This window comes from Saccostrea cucullata, unplaced genomic scaffold (genome assembly GCF_032062105.1).
Source record: "Saccostrea cucullata isolate Sc308-1 unplaced genomic scaffold, CSIRO_AGI_Scuc_v1 ctg4, whole genome shotgun sequence".
In the NCBI taxonomy this organism is placed as follows: Eukaryota; Metazoa; Mollusca; class Bivalvia; order Ostreida; family Ostreidae; genus Saccostrea; species Saccostrea cuccullata.
The window spans coordinates 1,709,879-1,729,655 of record NW_026920828.1 but is presented as its reverse complement, the minus strand read 5'-3'; the positions used below and the strand labels follow the sequence as shown (position 1 = coordinate 1,729,655).

General features: G+C 33.1%; 2 protein-coding genes across 6 annotated transcripts in view; one reads left to right on the top strand and one right to left on the bottom strand.

Annotated features, from left to right (window-relative positions):
* Positions 1 to 2,299: 2,299 nt before the first annotated feature.
* LOC134258449 (semaphorin-2A-like) overlaps positions 2,300 to 19,777 on the bottom strand; it is a 52,349-nt gene continuing 34,871 nt past the window's right edge. For all 4 annotated transcript variants that reach the window (XM_062741009.1, XM_062741012.1, XM_062741011.1 and 1 more), the window contains exons 16-19: positions 6,825 to 6,901; positions 6,218 to 6,445; positions 5,222 to 5,321; positions 2,300 to 5,084 (exon numbers count right to left, since the gene is read on the bottom strand). In XM_062741009.1, the coding sequence (XP_062596993.1) occupies positions 5,227 to 5,321; positions 6,218 to 6,445; positions 6,825 to 6,901 (400 nt within the window). In that variant the 3' untranslated portion in view covers positions 2,300 to 5,084; positions 5,222 to 5,226. The remainder of the gene's footprint in view (positions 5,085 to 5,221; positions 5,322 to 6,217; positions 6,446 to 6,824; positions 6,902 to 19,777) is intronic.
* Positions 7,709 to 19,401, top strand: LOC134258447 (uncharacterized). Of its 2 annotated transcripts, XM_062741008.1 has the most exons (7): positions 7,709 to 7,858; positions 8,817 to 8,897; positions 9,591 to 9,632; positions 10,316 to 10,399; positions 11,816 to 11,863; positions 16,335 to 16,822; positions 16,961 to 19,399. In XM_062741008.1, the coding sequence occupies exons 1-7, from the start codon at positions 7,811 to 7,813 to the stop codon at positions 17,112 to 17,114; spliced, it is 945 nt and encodes a 314-aa protein (XP_062596992.1). In that variant the 5' UTR covers positions 7,709 to 7,810; the 3' UTR covers positions 17,115 to 19,399. The 2 variants fall into 2 exon arrangements, with proteins under 2 accessions (XP_062596992.1, XP_062596991.1); XM_062741007.1 differs by lacking the exons at positions 7,709 to 7,858; positions 8,817 to 8,897; positions 9,591 to 9,632 and having other exon boundaries at positions 10,321 to 10,399; positions 11,816 to 16,822; positions 16,961 to 19,401.

Below are 19,777 nucleotides of genomic sequence, written 5' to 3'. Positions count from 1 at the left end.
TGAGAAGAAGATTTTTAAAATATACCACTAAATTTTCATTAATTCCCAATTATCTCCCCTTGAATAAGGGCATGGCCCTTCATTTGAACAAACATGAATCCCCTTCACCCAAGGATACTTTGTGGCAAGTTTGGTTGAAATTAGTCCAGCGGTTCTTGAGAAGAAGTCGAAAATGTGAAAAGTTTACAGACAGACAGACAGACAGACGGACAGACGGACGCCGGACAAAATGTGATCAGAAAAGCTCACTTGAGCCTTCGGCTCAGGTGAGCTAAAAATTGGTCACTGTGCATTATACCTCAAAGAAATTTAGTGCTTCCAATATTTAGTTCACCACATACAAAGATGTTATTTCATCAGTCAGCCATCAAATATCCGATGAAATAAACTTCTGTTTTAAATAAATTATCTTGATCTTGACTGCAAGGCTTAATGCTAACGAATCTTGCCTTGATTGTGTGACTAGGTTTACTAATTGTGATGTTTACTAATGTTTTTTCGAGTTGTGACGGTATCATTGTCACAACAAGTCAATCTTCTGATCAAAATCAATATAAATTGTGAGAAAAATTTACTGGTCAATAGTAAGAAATAGAGGACTGTCAATATCTTTTAGAGGAGCTTATATCAATTATGTTGACTATTTTTCTGTAAAGAGAATATAGGGACTAATTTTTACTGACTATAACATGTAGAATTATATGTATCAAAGTATACCATTGTCTTCCTGTGTGCCAAATTATATTGGCATCAGACCAATGCTGTAGGAGGAGTAGTGTTTTGAAAGTGCACAGAAATTTCTATTTTTTTAACCATGGCAACACCATTCATCAATATTAAAAACCAATATGCAGAATTATTTATTAGCTCTTCTGAGCCAAAGGCTCAAAGAGCTAATGCTATGGCCATTTGTGCGGTGTGCATTAACTTTTTAGAATATGGGCCATAACTCAAGAACCCCTTGGCCAATCAGTGTCAAATTTGTCACAGGGTATCCTTGGCCCAAGGGCTACCCTTTACACTAAAATAAGGATTGGGACCCTTAAACAAGGGGAGATAATCAGGAAAACAAAACCAAAAGTACTGGTTGCTAAAAAATCTTCTTCTCCAGAACCACCAGGCAATTTTCACCAAACTTACATACAAGGATCAGGATATGTTGAAGATTAAAAATTGTTCAAGGCATGACCCTCGGGCAAAGGGCGTGGTCTCAAGGTCACTTCAAACTTGACCTAAATTTACAAATAATGAAAACGTTTATATTTTGCTTACTATTAGGACTAGGATCATCAAATCTTCTAAGTTGATGCATCTCAGGACTTCACATCATGTTAACTCAAAAGAAGGTCATGGTGACCTACTTTTTAAATTTTGTGGGCATTTGTTTTCAAATTTGAAGACAAAAAAGTAGGTCACGGTGACCAATTTTTAAATATCTCAAATACTTATTGGCTTAGAATCTTCAATCTTTGTTTATTAATGCATCTTGAGTCCTCAGAAAACTTCAATCTTAATATAGGTCACTGTGATGTACTTATGGTTTTTTATAGCTTTATTATTAAAAATATTTTCAGTCATTATTGGCTAAGAATCATCAAACTTTGTCAGTTGATGCAACTTGGGTCTTAGGATACTTAAGGTTAGAGGCTTCAAATAGAAGTGATAGATTGTACAATTTATCAGAAGAGCGATTCAAGGCCCTTGGGCCTCTTGTCTATTTGTAGTCTACTTGTGTGCAAAGTTATTTAAGAAATAAGGTATAATTTTTTGAGTTTTATTGGGATGTAAAACAGGTTGGTCATGTGATCAAAACCCATAAAGCCTTATGGAAGATTTGATCATGTGCCAACCTGTTTTACATCCCAATAAAACTAAAAAATTATACATTATTAGTAATAATTTATTACTTATATTTACATTTGTGACTGATTTATTACAAACAATAAGGTACTAAAGTAAAGTTTTAAATCCATAAAGGTTTTTTTGCAAAACTCAATGGTATAAATTGAATGTGTTGAAAACACCAATCATTTATGACGTCACTATGAAATTACTTAGATCGCTTATGACTAAACAATCAATTTATGGTCATATGACGAACGTGTTTGACAGAGATGTAAAAACGCCTTGTTCAAATAGTGTTATATAAGGGAAAACATTTGCAAATGTAAATATATTGAAATCAGACCAAAACTGTAGGAGGAGCGTTTTGAAAAATTGTTTACAGACAGACGGACAGCTAGCTGGACATTTTACCATATAAGCTCTGACCTGTAGAGCGAAAAGAAAGAAGAAAAAGTGAATTAAAATAGCATTTATTTAATGAATAAAATAAACATTAATACAGCTCACATACATCTGATTCAATTAATATAAAAACTGGCCCAAACACATTAAGCATTTCAAAGGTAAATGATTTAATAAATTTTACATTGTTTGTATAGTTATTGTGAACAAAAAACACCGAAATGATTTAATAAAGTTTACACTGTTTGTTTATAGTTATTGAGCACCTGGCATGACATATTTTTCTTTTTAAAAAATTATAACCCCATACTTTATAATAAATTAGTATTAGGTATGGAGTTAATTTTTTTTTTATACATATATAAGAAAAATAAGTAATGTCAGGTGCCTGTAACACAAAAATAGTTAATGATCATAATACGGTATGATAAAAGTTATTAGAATTAAATGTAATTTAAAAATTTCAATGTACACTCAGAAATTATGCTTCAAAAAATAAAGATGTCCTAAAATACCTTACATGTAAATGCCTTATGAATTCTTTGTCATCCAACAGGATTTAAGATCTATTTGAAGAATACTGTTTTTGAGATTATTTTTAGTATGTACCCAGTAAATGCTTTATATACCTATGATAAAACAATACAGTTTGAAGTTCATCTCACCATTACTACATGACAAGAACTACAATTAATGATTCTGTAATCAGATTAAAGCACCTCTAACTGGAGACTGATCTGTAAAAGCTAGCCAAGGCTAACTAACACTGCTCAGCATCTTGCGTATTTAACTTAATCTTAAAAGACACGTGAACAGGGATAAAATTTCATTGCCTTCAAAATTGCACATAAAGGATACATAATGATGATACACTTCATTATCAAATAAAAATAAATAAAAAGTTGTGACATTAAATAAATATTTTATTTATGTGACAAGTATTGGCAAAAAGTGAAGTTCATTTAGCTGTAATAAGGTTTGTATGCAAGATTGCACCAGTATCATCACTCATGGACATAGGATATCTACAATTGCAATTTCATAAGCACCAAGTATGCAAAAATCAGATGCCTTGACTGCTAATTAGGAATCAAACATCAATCCTTGGTCTATTGATAAAGAATGCAGAGTGATGCAAGTTCTTTTTCACAAAGATGCATAGGTAGAACAATTCTAGTTAATATAAACTGTAATCCACGTACAAGTATAAAAGTGCCAAGAAACCATATAGATTAGACTCCTTCACTACTTAATAACAGATCAATGGAGCACTGAAAATTCCCCAATAAAAGTAAGGAATTTCACACAATTTTAAAGGGAGTTCCACTACTCCCATGATTCTTATGTAGATGAAATTAATGTAAAATCTCTTAATCATGCAACAATCTACTTGCTAATTACAGGGGCAATATTCTCTTGACATGACATGTACATCTCTTTTCATGATATACAACTTCTAGTGTAAAATAAGGTGACTGTTTAAACACCTACATGAATCCCTCTCTATGACACAACAATTCAGATAACTGGAGTTAAACTGCTGCTGCCATAAATTCAATGTCACAAAAATACAGAAGCACATTTACAGTAAACCTTAGACAAAAATTAACTCAGAATCAAATTAATAGAAAATCATAATCAAAACTGGTCAGGAATAATCAAAATTATTGTGTGCAATCTCCTACAGAAAAAGGTATCCACAGCTAGATGTCTAGGCTACTTAAGCCTTTTATGTGATTTACCCAATTTAGCATTGCCCATTCCCCAAAGAGCAAACTTATGGCTTTATCATTTGCATGTACATACTTATATTCAAATAAGCTTACTGTATTGTTTACATATTAAGACACAAAACTATAATCTATCTAATTCTGTCTGACATATTAATCTAAAACATAAACTGAATTCTAGTTAGTTTCTGTTAACTTTGTAAAATGCTTAGTCCTATATTACATCAGTACAACACCAAAGTGAGACTTCACACTCAAATAATACAGGAGTCAATAATATATATATGCATGGTTTTCAACTCTAATATTACTAGTAAACACAGTACTTATATCACACATGGATGAATAAAATCTTCAGTGCTTTAATTATACACTAAAAACAAAAAGAAAATCAAACTAAACAGCTACTACAACAGTTGTAACTAGATTTTGATTGAAGTTTGATCTACCGTACTACTCCTATCACAGATGAGTCATCTCCCTTTGTAGTCCAGGCCTCTGAAGTTTTGTCAGTTTTTTTTTTTCATTTATGGTCCGTTACAAATCTACCTCTCTGACTAGAGTAGTCTTGGATATAAGAAGCTCTGTAATTTAGTATTTTATTCGGTATGACTGAGGTAAGATTTGACACATCTGAATGCTGAGTACAGTCCCTCAGTACATACACTGTAGACATCTCAATGATCCAAGCATTGGATTTAAAAAGTTCATCTCTTTACAGAAAACTCAATACACATAGGATCATACAATGATTCAGCTCTCATCTCACAATGATTTAGGTAATGACGAGGGCAAACCTCTGCTTTCACATGGCAAACGTTGTAATGTTCCAGCAGAGACAGAACACAGATATGGAAATAAATAAATTAAGTGGATGTGTTATGAAGTTTTGCAATCATTTATGCGATCATTCCATGTCGAGTCAGTTACATGGTCAACATCAGGATGGAAATTTGCAGGGAAGTAAAACTTGTGTGTGGGAATCCCTAAAAATTCACTAGGCTTATCTATATCTTACAGATGTATTCAGATTTCATACAAAGAAATCTTCAGATTTCCATACCATTGTTATCAAGGTATTAAGATGAAGTTTGTTTCTTCTTTCATCTGCAATCAAAATAAACATTTAATTATCTAGAACTTTGGTAGCAATAAACTTCTCTGTTTCTCTGTAATTGTATGGAGAGAAGCCCAGCTAAATGGACAGGGTGATTTCATTATAAATCATTTATGATGATACTTACCTGTGTCAGCACCCAGAACAGCGATATCTCTTGATCCGGTCAAATTCCTCACACCATTCTGTAAACCTAGCCTTCCACGCCATCTCCATGTCATTGGTATCTAAAAATTGATTAGTGTCAAAGTGCATCAATTAATGTTGGAGGACAATGAATAAAATCATATCTATTACACAAAAAGAACAAAAAAAAAAGAACCTTTTAAAACAGATTTGGTTCCTTTACTTGATACTTTTTTTTATTCAATTATTAAAGGGGGATTTTTTTTACTCTCAAATACAAGTTTTTAGGGAGATACAAAGAACTGTGAATGATATGGCATTGTTCTGCCTACTACCTCTAAGTCAAATGTTTAAATATTAACATATTTGAATGATCCTTCATATCTTTGTAGGTATTATGTGAATTTTCATGATACAATTTATTTTGGAAAACAAAGAGATATAACTCTATAATTTTGCATGTTTTCACTTAGAAATCAGCAGAAAACATAAAATATTTTTAAAGACCCCCCCCCCACACCTCCTCATGAATCAAAATCCTTTGGGATTGTGTAATTAAAAGTTAAGCAAAAAAATATATATAATTCATTTCTAATTAATTAAATAAAAGGTCTCGGTGACCTTTAAGTTAGACACATCTACCTAAGATGTATTGATTAACGAAGTATGATAATTTTAGGTCTTGTATTTTCCAGTAATGAACTAAACAGGACTTTCCATATTTAGCCACAGCAGTATCAGCTTGTGTGCTTCATGAAATAATTAACCATTATTTTGTGAAAAAATGAAATTTTCTCTTTTTGGCTAAAATTATGAGGAGTAAACAAATATTTTTTTTTTATGCAATCTTTCTCATGACCTTGAGTTTTGATGAAAAGGTAACAACCAAGGTTAAGACATACAGTGTATGGCTTACTTAGGGAAATTCAAGCTGCTTGTCCCTTGTAATGTTTTTGAATAAAATACAGCCTTAAAAATGCAAGTGTGTTTGACTCACTTTCCATTAACTCCACTTTTACTGTGTTTAACTTCTTGTCATCTATGTAAGCTTCATAAATTCCTTCTTCAGCTTTCTGGGCCCGAGACAAGATCAGATCTTGGTTACTGTTCATCATATTATTGTTATCCAGAACCACCAAGGAACCGTCCTTTTTCCATGTAACCTTCTTGCCGTCCAAGGTGAAGGGGTAATAATGTGGCAGCGTTACCGACTGCCCCACCCCCACTGTAAAGAAAGCAGGACATTACACGAATTAAGACAAAGACTTAGGAAAATACTCAACGTTTTGTAAATGGATATGGAATTTATTTCACTTGTGAGACAGGACTTTTTTCATATGCTTTGCACTAGTGAAAAATAAAATTGTGAAATAAATTTCATATCCAACTACAAAACATTGAATATCATCTATGTAGCATCTATTCTATTTTGCAAATCAATAATTTACTATTTTTCCTTTAATTTAGTTACCCTTAGTGTTGTAAAACTTATTTATGGCATATTGTTTTATATGTACTAAATGTTAATCTTATGATAAAAATTCTGATCCCTTCCTTTGTTTTTTTTTTTTTATAGGAACAAAATCTTTTGTACAAATATTCACCTTTTCTGTCCGTCACATTGCTTGCTGCATTATTGTACCTCTCTTTAAGTTCTGCAATGCTTTCATGAGAGAGTTCACTAAAATAACAGAAACAGTAATTTGGATAAACATTTAGGCAAAGACAAGACATCAAATTTAAAGAAGAGAATATGTATGAAAATATTTTCATTGCAGTAAAAGATATCCTCCTCCTTCCTCACTTTACCATTAGCCATTATTACCTGACCTTAAAATTAGGTCTATTCAAAAATATTACAATTACCAGAACATGACAATTAAATATAATCTTAACATATCAGCATCCAGAGACTTGATTTCTGAATTACCTTGAGTTCAGATCAAGACATGTCTTAAGTTTGAATCTGTTTCAAAAAAGATTGCTAAGTCTGAACACAATATCACACCTCTACTTGTGTGTCTGACCACCTTTAAGATATTGATTATTGACATCAGTAATTTCAAATAAAAGTTCAAACAAGTCACATGTTCACCTGTGACTTGGACAAAATATGCATACATGTTAACTCTCCCGATTTAGGCGGGAGTCTACCGCTTTTTCACTCCATCTCCCGCCTACCGATTTAATTCAGAAATCTACCGCTTTTCTACAAAAGCTGCGTCTAAAGTATTTTTGGTTCGCTTTAGTCTCGTTCAACCAGACCCTCGGCTGTCTCCGTAAATCTCCGACCACTCTGGGTGGTCGGAGATTTACGGAGACAGCCGAGGGTCTGGTTGAACGAGACTAGGTTCGCTTGGGTATCCATTTTTGAAGCCACTCTCGTAAAATCTCGCTAGATATCGCGTGATTTGATTCGGAATCATACAAACGCTTTTTTTGTACATAGATTTCAAGCACGGATTTGACAACGACAACAAAACAAGGAACGAGTCTCAGGGACGGGTGAGATTCACTCCGGAAGTTAAAGTGCGCATGCGCAGACTTCTATACCTCAGATCAAACCCGATCTAATTTAACTTAGTCAACAATGGCGGTATCTTCAAAGACCTCGATTTGCGCTGTTCTCAACCTGGTTGTAAGTGAATAATTCTTATAAAAATCTCATAATCGGTAACAATATATCTTATTTCCCATAATTCATACATGTATTTTGCGTGATACCATTCATAAAAAAGCATGTTAACCTTGGCAGTTAGCTATTCAATGACAAACTATGAGGTAAATTACATTTCATTGAAAGTATGTCAACTTGATTGAAACACTTAATTTTATTGAATAAAAAAGTAAACTGTGTACTAATATGTATGTTTCACTGAATAATAAACTAAATTAAGCCTTATAAATATTTTTTAAACCCCCCCCCCCTCACCATAGGGGAATTTTAGGCCTATATGAAAATTCTTTCGCACAGGCCTAGTATAACATGTATGACCCCCCCACCCACCCACCCACACACACACACACACACACACACACACTGCAACCCTGCCTTATCACAAGCCTGTATTATGTATAACTGTTAACGGTAGAATGAAGATCCAGGGAGGCTGGGTACAAACATGATGATTGAGGAAAAGATATTTAGGAAAGACTTCTTGGCAAAGTATTGAGGAAAAGATTTCTTCGTGAAAAATATGGCATAGTACATTCTACATTTAAAATGCAAAGTCCTTATTCAATTACATTATAATACAAACACAAATATTTATTGGCATAACACAATTACAATGGCAAAGGCACAACATATTATGAATATCATTTATTGTTCATGTATTTAAACAATATTCTGGTGTGTGACATTATGTGACATTATACTTAATCATAATAAAATCATACCATTATTTGCAAAATAATTAGGTTGTGCAATCAGTTGTAAATGTAATACATGTGTTATAAAAATATCATTTTTCCCCCTTTCAGGGTGTGTATGCTATATTTCATGGGCAAATTGTTTCTGTCTGGTAAAGATTTTTCAAATTTTGTCGGTGAATTGTATTTAAAATTTATAATTATAAATATACCTTTTTCTTCAGGTCCTTGTATTGAGCTTGAGTTTTGCATACAGTACAAACATTTATAATGCAGGAGATGATCATGACTACTTTTCCTTTGATGTAAGTTGCTATTATCAAAATTACCTGACAAGATCAAAGTTTATCATTGTCACAGGTTATGTGAAAAATAAAGTATTTCCATGGGATTCAATTTGAAATCACATGAAAAGACTCGAACCCAGGGCCTTTACCGTTTTCTGAAAAACTGTAGGCAATCTTGACCTGATATGGAAAAAACTTTATAAATATGAGACCCGATATATAATATTATAGACTTTTCTTTTCTTAAATTTGAAAAATCTGTAGGCACCTTCCATTTACTAGATCTTGACCTTAATATCAAAATTACCTGACAAGATCAAAGTTTATCATCTTTGACATTTATGAATACATTGTAAAATCCTATAACCCTATTTTAACAAACATCTCAAACTTCATGAAATTATAGTTGTAAATTAATTTTATTACTGGTATGCATGTAATGGAAAGAAACTTAAATTAGCTAATGTGTAATGTAAAGATGACATCTGATCATCATTGAAACAAAAAATCAATAAAATTGAACATAATTCAGCATTATCAACTTGTGACAAGGGTGCAGATGTTTGTTTATTTAGAAACGAATTAAAAAAAATATTTTAAAGAAGATTGAAGATGAAAACTTAAGTACTTTTACAAATAATTTCATTTTCACATAATTTTGACAATCTATTTAGAGTATTAACCAGTATTTTATAATTCTTTTTCAACAAGGTACTGAAGGGATTGAATACTCCTCAGCTAAATACTGTGCAGGTAATCAACATAATTTTGATTTACTGAACATGCTGAAATAACCTTTTCTACTTCATTAAATTTAACTTTTTGCTAATGAAAATTAAAATATTTAAGCCTTTTAAGGTTCATAAACCCTCTGTTCACTCATATAAAATGTTGCTTGAACCTTAATGATTTTCCAAAAGAAATGTATTTTATAAGCAAAATACTGACAATTATAGCATAGTTTGCAGGGCAAAAATTTGACAAAAAAAAAACCCTTCAACTTGACAAATCTATAAAGGAATAATAGACATTAATGTCATTAAGAGTTCTCTCTCTTTTCAAAGTATCAATGACCCTTAAGGTTAGCATGCATCATAGAATATAATGTAATGTAACATCCAATAGCGAAAAAGATAAAAAAAAAAATGCATTTTACTTTTAAAATGCATGTGCATAGTAAGAGTATGACTATGATATATGTGTAAAGGTTTGGGTGGTGGATATCGGCCTGGATAGCTCACTTGGTAGAGCACTTGACTGGAGGTGCAGGGGGCCCAGGTTTGATTCTCGGTCCAGCCATACATTTTCTCCTTTCCTATTACACGTGGTTATAATATTACTTAAATTTTATACGGATCCTGTGTTATCTTATAATTATGGAACAACAGAATTATTTCCGCCTATAAATTTATCATAAAAATCTGCATACATTTCAGGATATTAATGGTCCCCTCCCAGCTGATGGAAATTTTCCTATGATGGAAACTCCGAATAATACAGATCTGGATATTGATATGGAGGTATGAAAATAAAAAAAAACAATAATAAAAGACAAATGGTCTTTAAGGACCCTCTCTACACCAGTGCAAAATGTTTTTTAGACATTGAGAAAAATATAATGTATAAAGGTGTTAATATTGAGCATATCAACATAATTTTCACTGTATGGTGCATTACATTTACCCCCGGGAAAAATTTCCAAATAGAAATCACTTGTTTACTTCCAAAGAGAAAATACCTGTAAATAACATGTTCAATTAATTAATCTAGGTCTTTTAAAATGTAAAAAATATTTGCATTGATTAAGAATTAAGTTATATACTGTAAATTGTTTTTTAAAGAATTGAGATCTAAGGGGAGATCACTCTAATTGCAGAAAAATCGCATAGAATAAGAACTCTTTAGTGTGCAGTGTAGAGAGGGTTTTCAATGCAATGAATAACAAACAGTTATCTGAGTAGTTTCATTTTTAGTTCACCTGAGCCGAATGCTCAAGTGAGCTTTTCTGATCAAAGTTTGTCCGTCGTCTGTCGTTGTCGTAAACTTTTCACATTTTCATCTTCTTCTCAAGATTCACTGGGCCAATTTCAACCAAACTTGCCACAAAGTACCCTTGGGTAAAGGGGATTCAAGTTTGTTCAAACAAGGGGAGATAATGATGAATTAATGAAAAGTTAATGGCATCTTTTAAAAATCTTCTTCTCCAGAACCATTGGGCCAGAAAAGATGAAACCCATGTGGAAGCATCCTCAGATAGTGTAGATTTAAGTTTGTTCAAATCATGAGGGGTAGGGCGGGGCCACATTAGCCAATCAAAGTTTTACATAGGAAAATCATTTTTAAATCATCTCACGATCAGCAAAACTATGATTGGTGATATTAATATGGAAACATCCTCAGTTAGAGTTAATTCAAGTTTGTTCATATCATGACCCCTAGGGGTAAGGTGTGGCCATAATGGGCAATTTAATCTTTACAAAGAAATATATAGGAAAAAACTTTGAAACTCTTCTTCTTAAGTATGGCAAAATTATACATATATGTTTTGTTGATATAGTGACAATTTCAAGTTAAAAAAATCCCTTCTACCCAATCTAGTAAACTTTTCAATACTTGGGCCTCATGTTTATGTAATCTTAGCAAATAATTATAGGTTTTTTTTAAATTTTTCTTTTGTTATGTTTTTAGTCTTTAAGTGCGGCTGCAGTACATCTTTCTCATCTAATAAAGAATTTCTTTGTCATCCATACACAACTCCCACTTTTTTTTGGGGGGGGGGGCTTTTTGCTCCAAGTAAATCAGGTTACAAATCTCTCATATCCAGGTTATGTAGTGTTTTAAATAAAAAATAAAAAGACATAGTCATTATTTATTAATTCAGTTCTAATAAATTCAGTTAATCAACATAATAATATATTTCTTTGTGTTCATTTCAGATTGACAATATGGTATTGGAAGAAATAGTCCCAGAGGATATGACTGATGTAAGGTTTCCTTTCTCCTTTTCTTGTAGTGTTAAGTCATAAGAAAACATTATGAATGAGACAAATAATGAGGTGTGAGTTGGGTTGGCCAAAGACAGCTCTTTTATGTCCAATGGTTAAACCCCTACTCAGAACTGATTATTTGTCTTGTCTCCCAACTAAATAGCCCATGGTACATGTAGTTTTATTATCCTGAAAAATCTTAACTCTGGAAAACTTTGATGTCTATACAAGACAATTAAATCCTCCTTATAATTTATAATTTGAAGGAAAATGATACATATTAATTAATCTCCACATAGAAAATATTATGTGAATGTAAAGTGTTGTACTTTGTCGGTTTGCTAATCTATAAATTAATTATGTTCCCTTAGAAGAAGGGAGGACATATTACTTTGCTGCTGTCTGTCGGTCAGTCTGTCAGTCCACCAAAAGTTTTCGGCTGTTCATTTTATTCGCAGAGGATGTACATACTGAAATAAAATTTTATAAACAAATTTATCAAAAGAATATCTAGGTCTGGTCATGTTCTGTTTATAGTCTGATCAAGTAATTTTTGACAGACTTATGCCCTTTGGACTTATAAACAGAAGGGGGAGGCATAATTAAGTGTTTCACTAACATCTGTTGTTAGCTCACTTGAGCTGAAAGCTCAAGTGAGCTTTTCTGATCACCCATTGTCGGTCGTCCGTCTGTCTAGCTGTCTGTTCATACATCTGTCTGTAAACTTCTCAAGTTTTCAACTTCTTCTCAAGAACCACTGAGCCAATTTTCACCAAACATGGTACAAGGCATCCTTGGGTAAAGGGGAGTGTAAAGTAAAAATGAAGGGGCAAGGCCTCTTACAAGGGGAGATAATCAAGAGAAGACAAAAATAGGGCGTGGTCATTGAAAAATATTTTCAAGAGCCACTGAGCCAGAAAAAACTGAAACTTGTGTGGAAGCAACCTGGAGTAGTGTAGATTTAACAATAACATCATCTAAATTATGACTCTTGGGTGTAGGGAGGGTGTCAATGGGTATTGCAAAGGGGAAATCTGGTAAAGAATAGCATGTTAAACGTTACTCAGATGAGTGATGTGGCTCATGGGCCTATTGTTTTTATTTTTTGAACATTTCTCATTCTTAATTGTTTTTATACCCTAGCTCTGAAGGAGAGGGGTATACTGTTATGCCTTAGTGTGTCTGTTTGTGTGTCATAAAGTGGGATTCAATTAAGGAATGCTTTTATGTTTTGTGTGAGTTATTGGTGTGTGAATCACACATACTTGTCACGTAGGCATATGTAATGAAGATTGTTGCATTTTTACCAACATTGTTGTAGCCTTATTGTGACGTCACGTTAATGCACATTTCTCCTTGTATATTTCTACGCGTGAGTATACACGAAAATGGTTTTCACAATTGGCTTACTAGACAAAAACAGCAAATGTAAATATTTTTGTATGAATTCAATCTGATGTCAACTTCCTGTTTCTTGATATGGCTGTCCATTCTGTTGCAGCTTTCTCAGCAACTATTCATTGCAGTTGAATGAAATTTTAGTATATTTTTGTTTAGGCTTGTCATATGGTGGGATTCACAGAAATTTTATGTCAGCTTCTTTTTAATCCATGCGTCTGTCAGCATCAATATTTTCACATCAGAGTGGAGGCTGGTATTACATGTACTTTAGTGAGCATTGGCTCACAGACTTCTTGTTATGAATGCAAAATTACAACAGCTTTTGATGTATCATTTATGATGAAAACTTATAATCTTAGGGCTTCAATTTTAATGACATAATTAATGCACACTACATGATGGATACGGAGGTTCAGCACCAGGATAGGTATCTTTCCAGATTTGGACTCCATCGTATTCCAATTGTTGGCGATGGAAACTGTTTGTTTAGAGCTATTAGTTTCTCTCTCTATGGTCATCAGGATAGTCATGCATATCTCAGAAATTTGGCTATTGAAACTTTAAGAGCTAATATTGAAGAGTTTTCAGATTATTTTTTATCAGACAGAGGAACCCCTTTAGAGCAACTTCAACGATTAGGTCAACTTGGAACTTATGCAGGACAGGAATGTATATATGCATTGGCAAAAGCTTTAAATCTCAACATTCTGGTTACGTTTGGTGGAGATGATTCCTCCTCTGAAGTCACAACCATGGAAAATACTTTCACTGCTGATCCTACACAAAACCAGATTCATATAATATGGAGTAGATATGGCGGAGGTCATTATGAAGCAGTTGCAGACATGGAAGTTCAGGATCAGGCTTCAGCTCCACCCATGTATCCTGTCACTGGCAATCAGAACAATCTCCACACAAAGCCATGGACAAAAAGTACCCCTTTCTCCAAGCCAGCAGATGTTACACTTTTAGGTAAAGAGAAAAATAGTTTAAGAGGAATGTATTCTATGCAAAAGTCTGCAGCTCCAGGTAAAGGTCATATATCAGAGCTACATAGCTATACCAAGCCAGAACTGCCTGCGCAGCCATTAGCAGAGAAAAAATTTGTGTGTTCGGAATGCAAAGTTTCATTTTTCAATTCTGTCACACTTAAAAAGCACAAGGCTAAACACCATCAGAGAAATCTGAAAAAGCCAGGTAAGGATTTGTATCCATGTATGGCATCAACATGCTTCTTGCAATTTAGAACAAAAGAACAGTTAGTTGAGCATGAAATTCAGGCACATGGGGCAAATATTCTAACAGAAAACCTAATTTTTGAAACTAAGGATGATTTTAATAAATTTAAAGAACAGGAGGAAATATCATTAAACACACGTTATGTGTTAAGGAATAAGGTGCAACAGAACAAAAAGAAGGAAAGAGTGTACTGTCTTGAATGCCATAGAAATGGTTGTACAAGGTCACATAAAAAAAAGGATATCAAGTTAAATCTTCCAAGAAAAACATAAAGGGAAAGTGCCAGTTGAACAGCATTTGTCCAGCAAGGTTTTCTGTACGAGAAAGGGAAGATGGAAAGGTCTATGTAAGGTACATAAAATCCCATACTCATTCTTTGTCCTTTGAACACAGCAAATTTTTGTCCATTCCGGAAAGTATAAAATCAGAAATTTTAGGTATGTTGTCCCTTAAAATACCAATCAACAACATATTAGACAAAATTCGGGAGAAATTTTCTGGCAGGGATAATCGAGACAACCTGGAGGATATCAAATATTACAATTTAATTGATCGGAAAACGATCCACAACTTAAAAAGGAAATTGGCAGATCCATCAATTATACAACATAGCAATGATGCAATTTCTACGTATTTAAAAGTTGAAATGCTCAAAAGAGAAAAATTTAACCCGATTTTAATTTTCAAGCAGCAAGATATTGATAATAACCCATCAGTAACACCAGGACTGAGAAAAGAGGACTTTATGCTTGCTTTCATGACAAAACAGCAGCTGGAAATTTACCAAAAGTTTGCCAATAGAATATTATGCATGGATTCAACACATAAAACAAATAGCTATTCCTTTAAATTGATAACACTTTTGGTTCCTGATCAGTTTAGGAAAGGTTACCCAGTGGCATTTTGCATTTCTAATAGGGAGGATGAAACAGCCATTGCTCTGTTTTTAAATTCTGTGAAGTCAAGGTCACCTGAAACACAGGTCAATATCTTAATGACAGATGATGACAATGCAGGATGGAATGCTGCAAGGTCGACTTTTGGGGACGAATTACAGCATTATTTGTGCACTTGGCATATTTATAGGTCATGGACACGCAATGTTCAACACTACTTTAGAGATGATGAACACAAAAGTATTGCTTTTAGTTTTCTATGTGCTATGTTGGAAGCTAAATCTGAGAGCCAGTTTCTTCAATACAAATCTGCTTTTATTGCCAAACTGCAATCATTAAATCCAACTTTTTTGAAATACATGGAAGATAATTATTTTTGCAGAGCAGAGAAATGGGCAAAGTGTTTCAGGAAAGGTGAATACTGTAAGGTTGATACAAACATGTTCATTGAAAGTTTTCATAACCAACTAAAAACTGTTTATTTTGAGGGTAAAAGAAACAAAAGAATTGATGTCCTATTGGAAACTTTGTTAAAGTTGGAGAATAACTTATTTATCAATTATTTCAAGAGAGTTTCTTATAATCTGCCTTCCAAAGAGGATTCAGATACCCAAAAGAGGCATGAAAGTAGTCTACATATTCACGACAGGGAAATAAAGCAAATTTCTGAAAGTTTCTTCATTGTAGAATCAGGAGAAAGGCAATATATAGTTGAAATTTGGAATAGGTACTGTAATTTAGAGCATTGTTATGTTAAATGCAAGGAAATGCCATGCATTGATTTATGTTATCATTTATATAAATGCAACTGCCCTGACAATGAAAATGGCTTTTTATGCAAACATATTCATAAGGTACATAGCATGTGTACAAGCTACAGAAATGGGGATGAATGTGGGGAATCTAATGAGACACTATTTGTCAACCCACAGCAAGACTCTTCTCAGTCCCAAAATGCCCCCGTTGATCCAGAAACTCAATATAGGCAGATAAAGAAACTTATGCAGCAGATAAATAGTCAGCTGGAAAATCCAAAGGTCAGAGAAATGAGATTTCAAACAATACTTCAGACATTTCAAGCAATAGCTGCTGGTAATGATGCATGTATCAACCTTTCAGAAGACACAGGGAAGCTCAAGGAGACTGAGAAAATTTCAGGCAATGCCAATAATATTATACAGCCTAGATTTCATTCTACAGAAAAGAAAAAAGGAAGACCTAAAAAAGCTCCATTGAGAAAACCAACTGAAGAAGAAAAGGAACGTTTGTTGAATCATCAAGACTTGCCACAGCCACCTTCAGAAGCACCTGTAAACACACCCTTACCATCAGTTGCCCCTTACCCTCCTTTGAGATTGGTGCGCCCTGCCCCTTCCACCTCTACACAGCTACCTACCACACCAGAACAACCATTGTTTGAGTAAGTCTTGGCAATCAATTTTTTTTAGATTTATACACAAATAGAGATGTTTCATTATATAAGTACAAATAAAAGTAATAATAATCACATTATAATCTGAAGATATAAAATATGAATATTCTCATTGTCTTGTTGCAGAGTGAATGGTCAGATGGGACTGCAGCCATGGATGAGAGTGCCACCATCACTGATGGGGAGGAGGATCAAAGTCAAGACAAAGGATGGAAAAACTCAAGTCTTGATATTCACAAAAGGAGTCGCGGATACAGATACAAATAATGATGGTCACTAAGACTCGGATATAGAAACATGAAATGCATTGTGAAAAAATTTTTTTTGTTAATTTATTCTAAGGTTATATTGTTGGAAAAAAGCTTCTAGAAGAGGAATTCTTGATTTATTTGAACATCAAAAACAGTAGGAAAGACCAAGATGTATATACAGTCTAGAATATTGGAGGCTTGTTATCTGATTAGCATTTCCTGTAGTATTTAAATCTATGTTGGATAATTCACTCAAGAACTTTGAAGATGATTCATTTCTATAGCAATGAGGGTGATTGATCCTTTAATATTTTTTCTTATCTTTTCATGTGTACAAGGACGGAGCCACCCGGAAACAGACCTATGTCACTTTGAGCATAATGTCAGTCCAGTAGCAGGTTGGCAATGGCAGATAGGCTTTTGTCTTAGCCAGTGCTCAAGTGTCATTAGGTTTGATTTCCAGCTGAGAATGGGAGCCACTCACCATAGGAATAGAAATCCACAGAGGACCAAAAAGGGACCTGTTTCACTTTGAGCATAAAGTCAGTCCAGTAGTAGATTGGCAATGGTAGATAGGCTTTTGCCTTAGGCCAATGCTCAAGTGTTACTAGGTTTCCTGTTAAACTGACAGTGCCTATGGAAATTTATCTCCATCTCAGGATCAAGTCCTTTGTTCAGGTGACAAGAAGGTCCTTTCATATTATTGCCAATGCATATCAAATTTTCCACATGATATCCTAACTTAAGTAGTTCAGAGAGAACTTAGCTCTAGTTTACATGTTATCAAGTTTTTATTTGTTTTTAGTTCACATTAATTAGCCAAAAGTTGCATTGAGCTTTTCTGATTGAAAAGTGTCTATTGTCGTCAGTTTAAGCTTTTCACATTTTTTCCCTCTTCTCCAGAACAACTGGAAAATATCAACCAAACTTGGCAAAAACAATCCTTGAGTAAAGGGGATTAACTTTGTTCCTAAAGGGTGGCATCTTGGGAACCAAGAATCAAGAAAAAGAGAAAGGGTTGGTCTTAAGGTGTGAATCCTAATGATTATTTACCAGTGGTTGTATATACATATATTAAATGATTGAGAAGGCTGCTCTTCTTTGCGTCATAGGCATTTAGATAAGATAAGCAGACAAACTAAGTAAAAAGTTTTACTGAAATTCATTTATGAAATTCATAGCCTCAGGATCAGGGTTACTCAGGTGATTCTTGGATCTTTTGTCTAATTAGTAGTATGGATGCAAGGTTTAGGATGGGGCTAAAATTGGGTATCAAATGAAATAAAATCTTTTGAGAACATTTTTTTCTCCAGAATAGCAAGTTCATTTTAGTAATATTTGAGTCAAAATTTACCGGTGGTCAAATTGGTAATGAAATATACCCATTATAACTTGATTCAAGTTGAGTTAAATCATATAAGTCCTTGTCCGAGGTGAGAGTATTGGTCCATGGGCCTCCTTCTTGTTAATGTTTGTTGTTGTTTTTATTTTTTGTTGTTTTTTTTTTACACTTTTGGTGCATGCATACCAGTTCTTTATTTGAAAGAATTTTTTATAAAAGAATTTCAACTGTTTCCCAACTGATGAAGCCCGGACAGTTGAAAGTTACTTGTACATGTACATGTATCAATTGATAAACAAATGACACAGAGGATTTAATAGCAAATAGATACATTTTCATATGAATTATATTCAATAAATAACTTAAAAACATTCAAGATTCTCTAAGTTTTTCTATGTGTAGCCTCCTTGCTTATTTCTGTTTTTCATGCTATTTATCCTGCTTCTTAAAATATGAATACAAAAAGATGAAGATAAAATTACTAGATTAATTGTTCTTGTTATCTGTCTAAATATTCTTTTGTATATATGTAAAAATTCATGTGTTATGACCAGAAATACTAGTAGATCATTTTAATACAAAACTTTGTTAATGACCCAGATGAATTTATTGTCCGTAATTTAAGAAGATTGCATATGAATATTAAATAATTTTATGATATATCAAAGGCATACATTGTTATAAACAAATGCAAGATAAATTGAATACATGTGCATAAATGTATGAATGTATCAAATTATATATACTATAAAAAATTAATTTACTTTCAGTTTATATTTCAACAATTATGATGCTAAATTTACATTTATGCAATCAAAGGTGCAATTGATACATTCATACATATAGGGCAGAAACTCACTTGGCAGAATAAGCATAATATTTAAGAGTTTAAATCCTTATTTTTCATTTTTCCTGAAATTCAGCATATAATGTTATTATGATAAAGATATTTATCTTTTTGAAATAAAAAAAATGCTGGCAGTGCCATGTGGGTCTTGGGGAGAGTTTTGAAATGCTGAACATGATATACAAGTATCATTTGCAGGTGATTTTAGAAAAAATCTTAATTTTTCAACTCTGTATTTTAATATCATTTTTTTCATTGATAATAATACATTACTTTTAATATACTGACACAGTCTTCTTTTTATTTGTCTATATTTAAAGTATGTTTTTTTAAACACATATTGCAGAATAAGATGGGACATTCTGAAGAGATTAAATCTACAGGAACTAGTCTCTTAAGATTTCTTGAACATATACCAGGTATATGTTAATCAGTTGTGATTTCAGAAAAAAAAGACACCCAGTTTCCTTTCAAAGCAGTCAAAGAAGATGCAATACCATTAA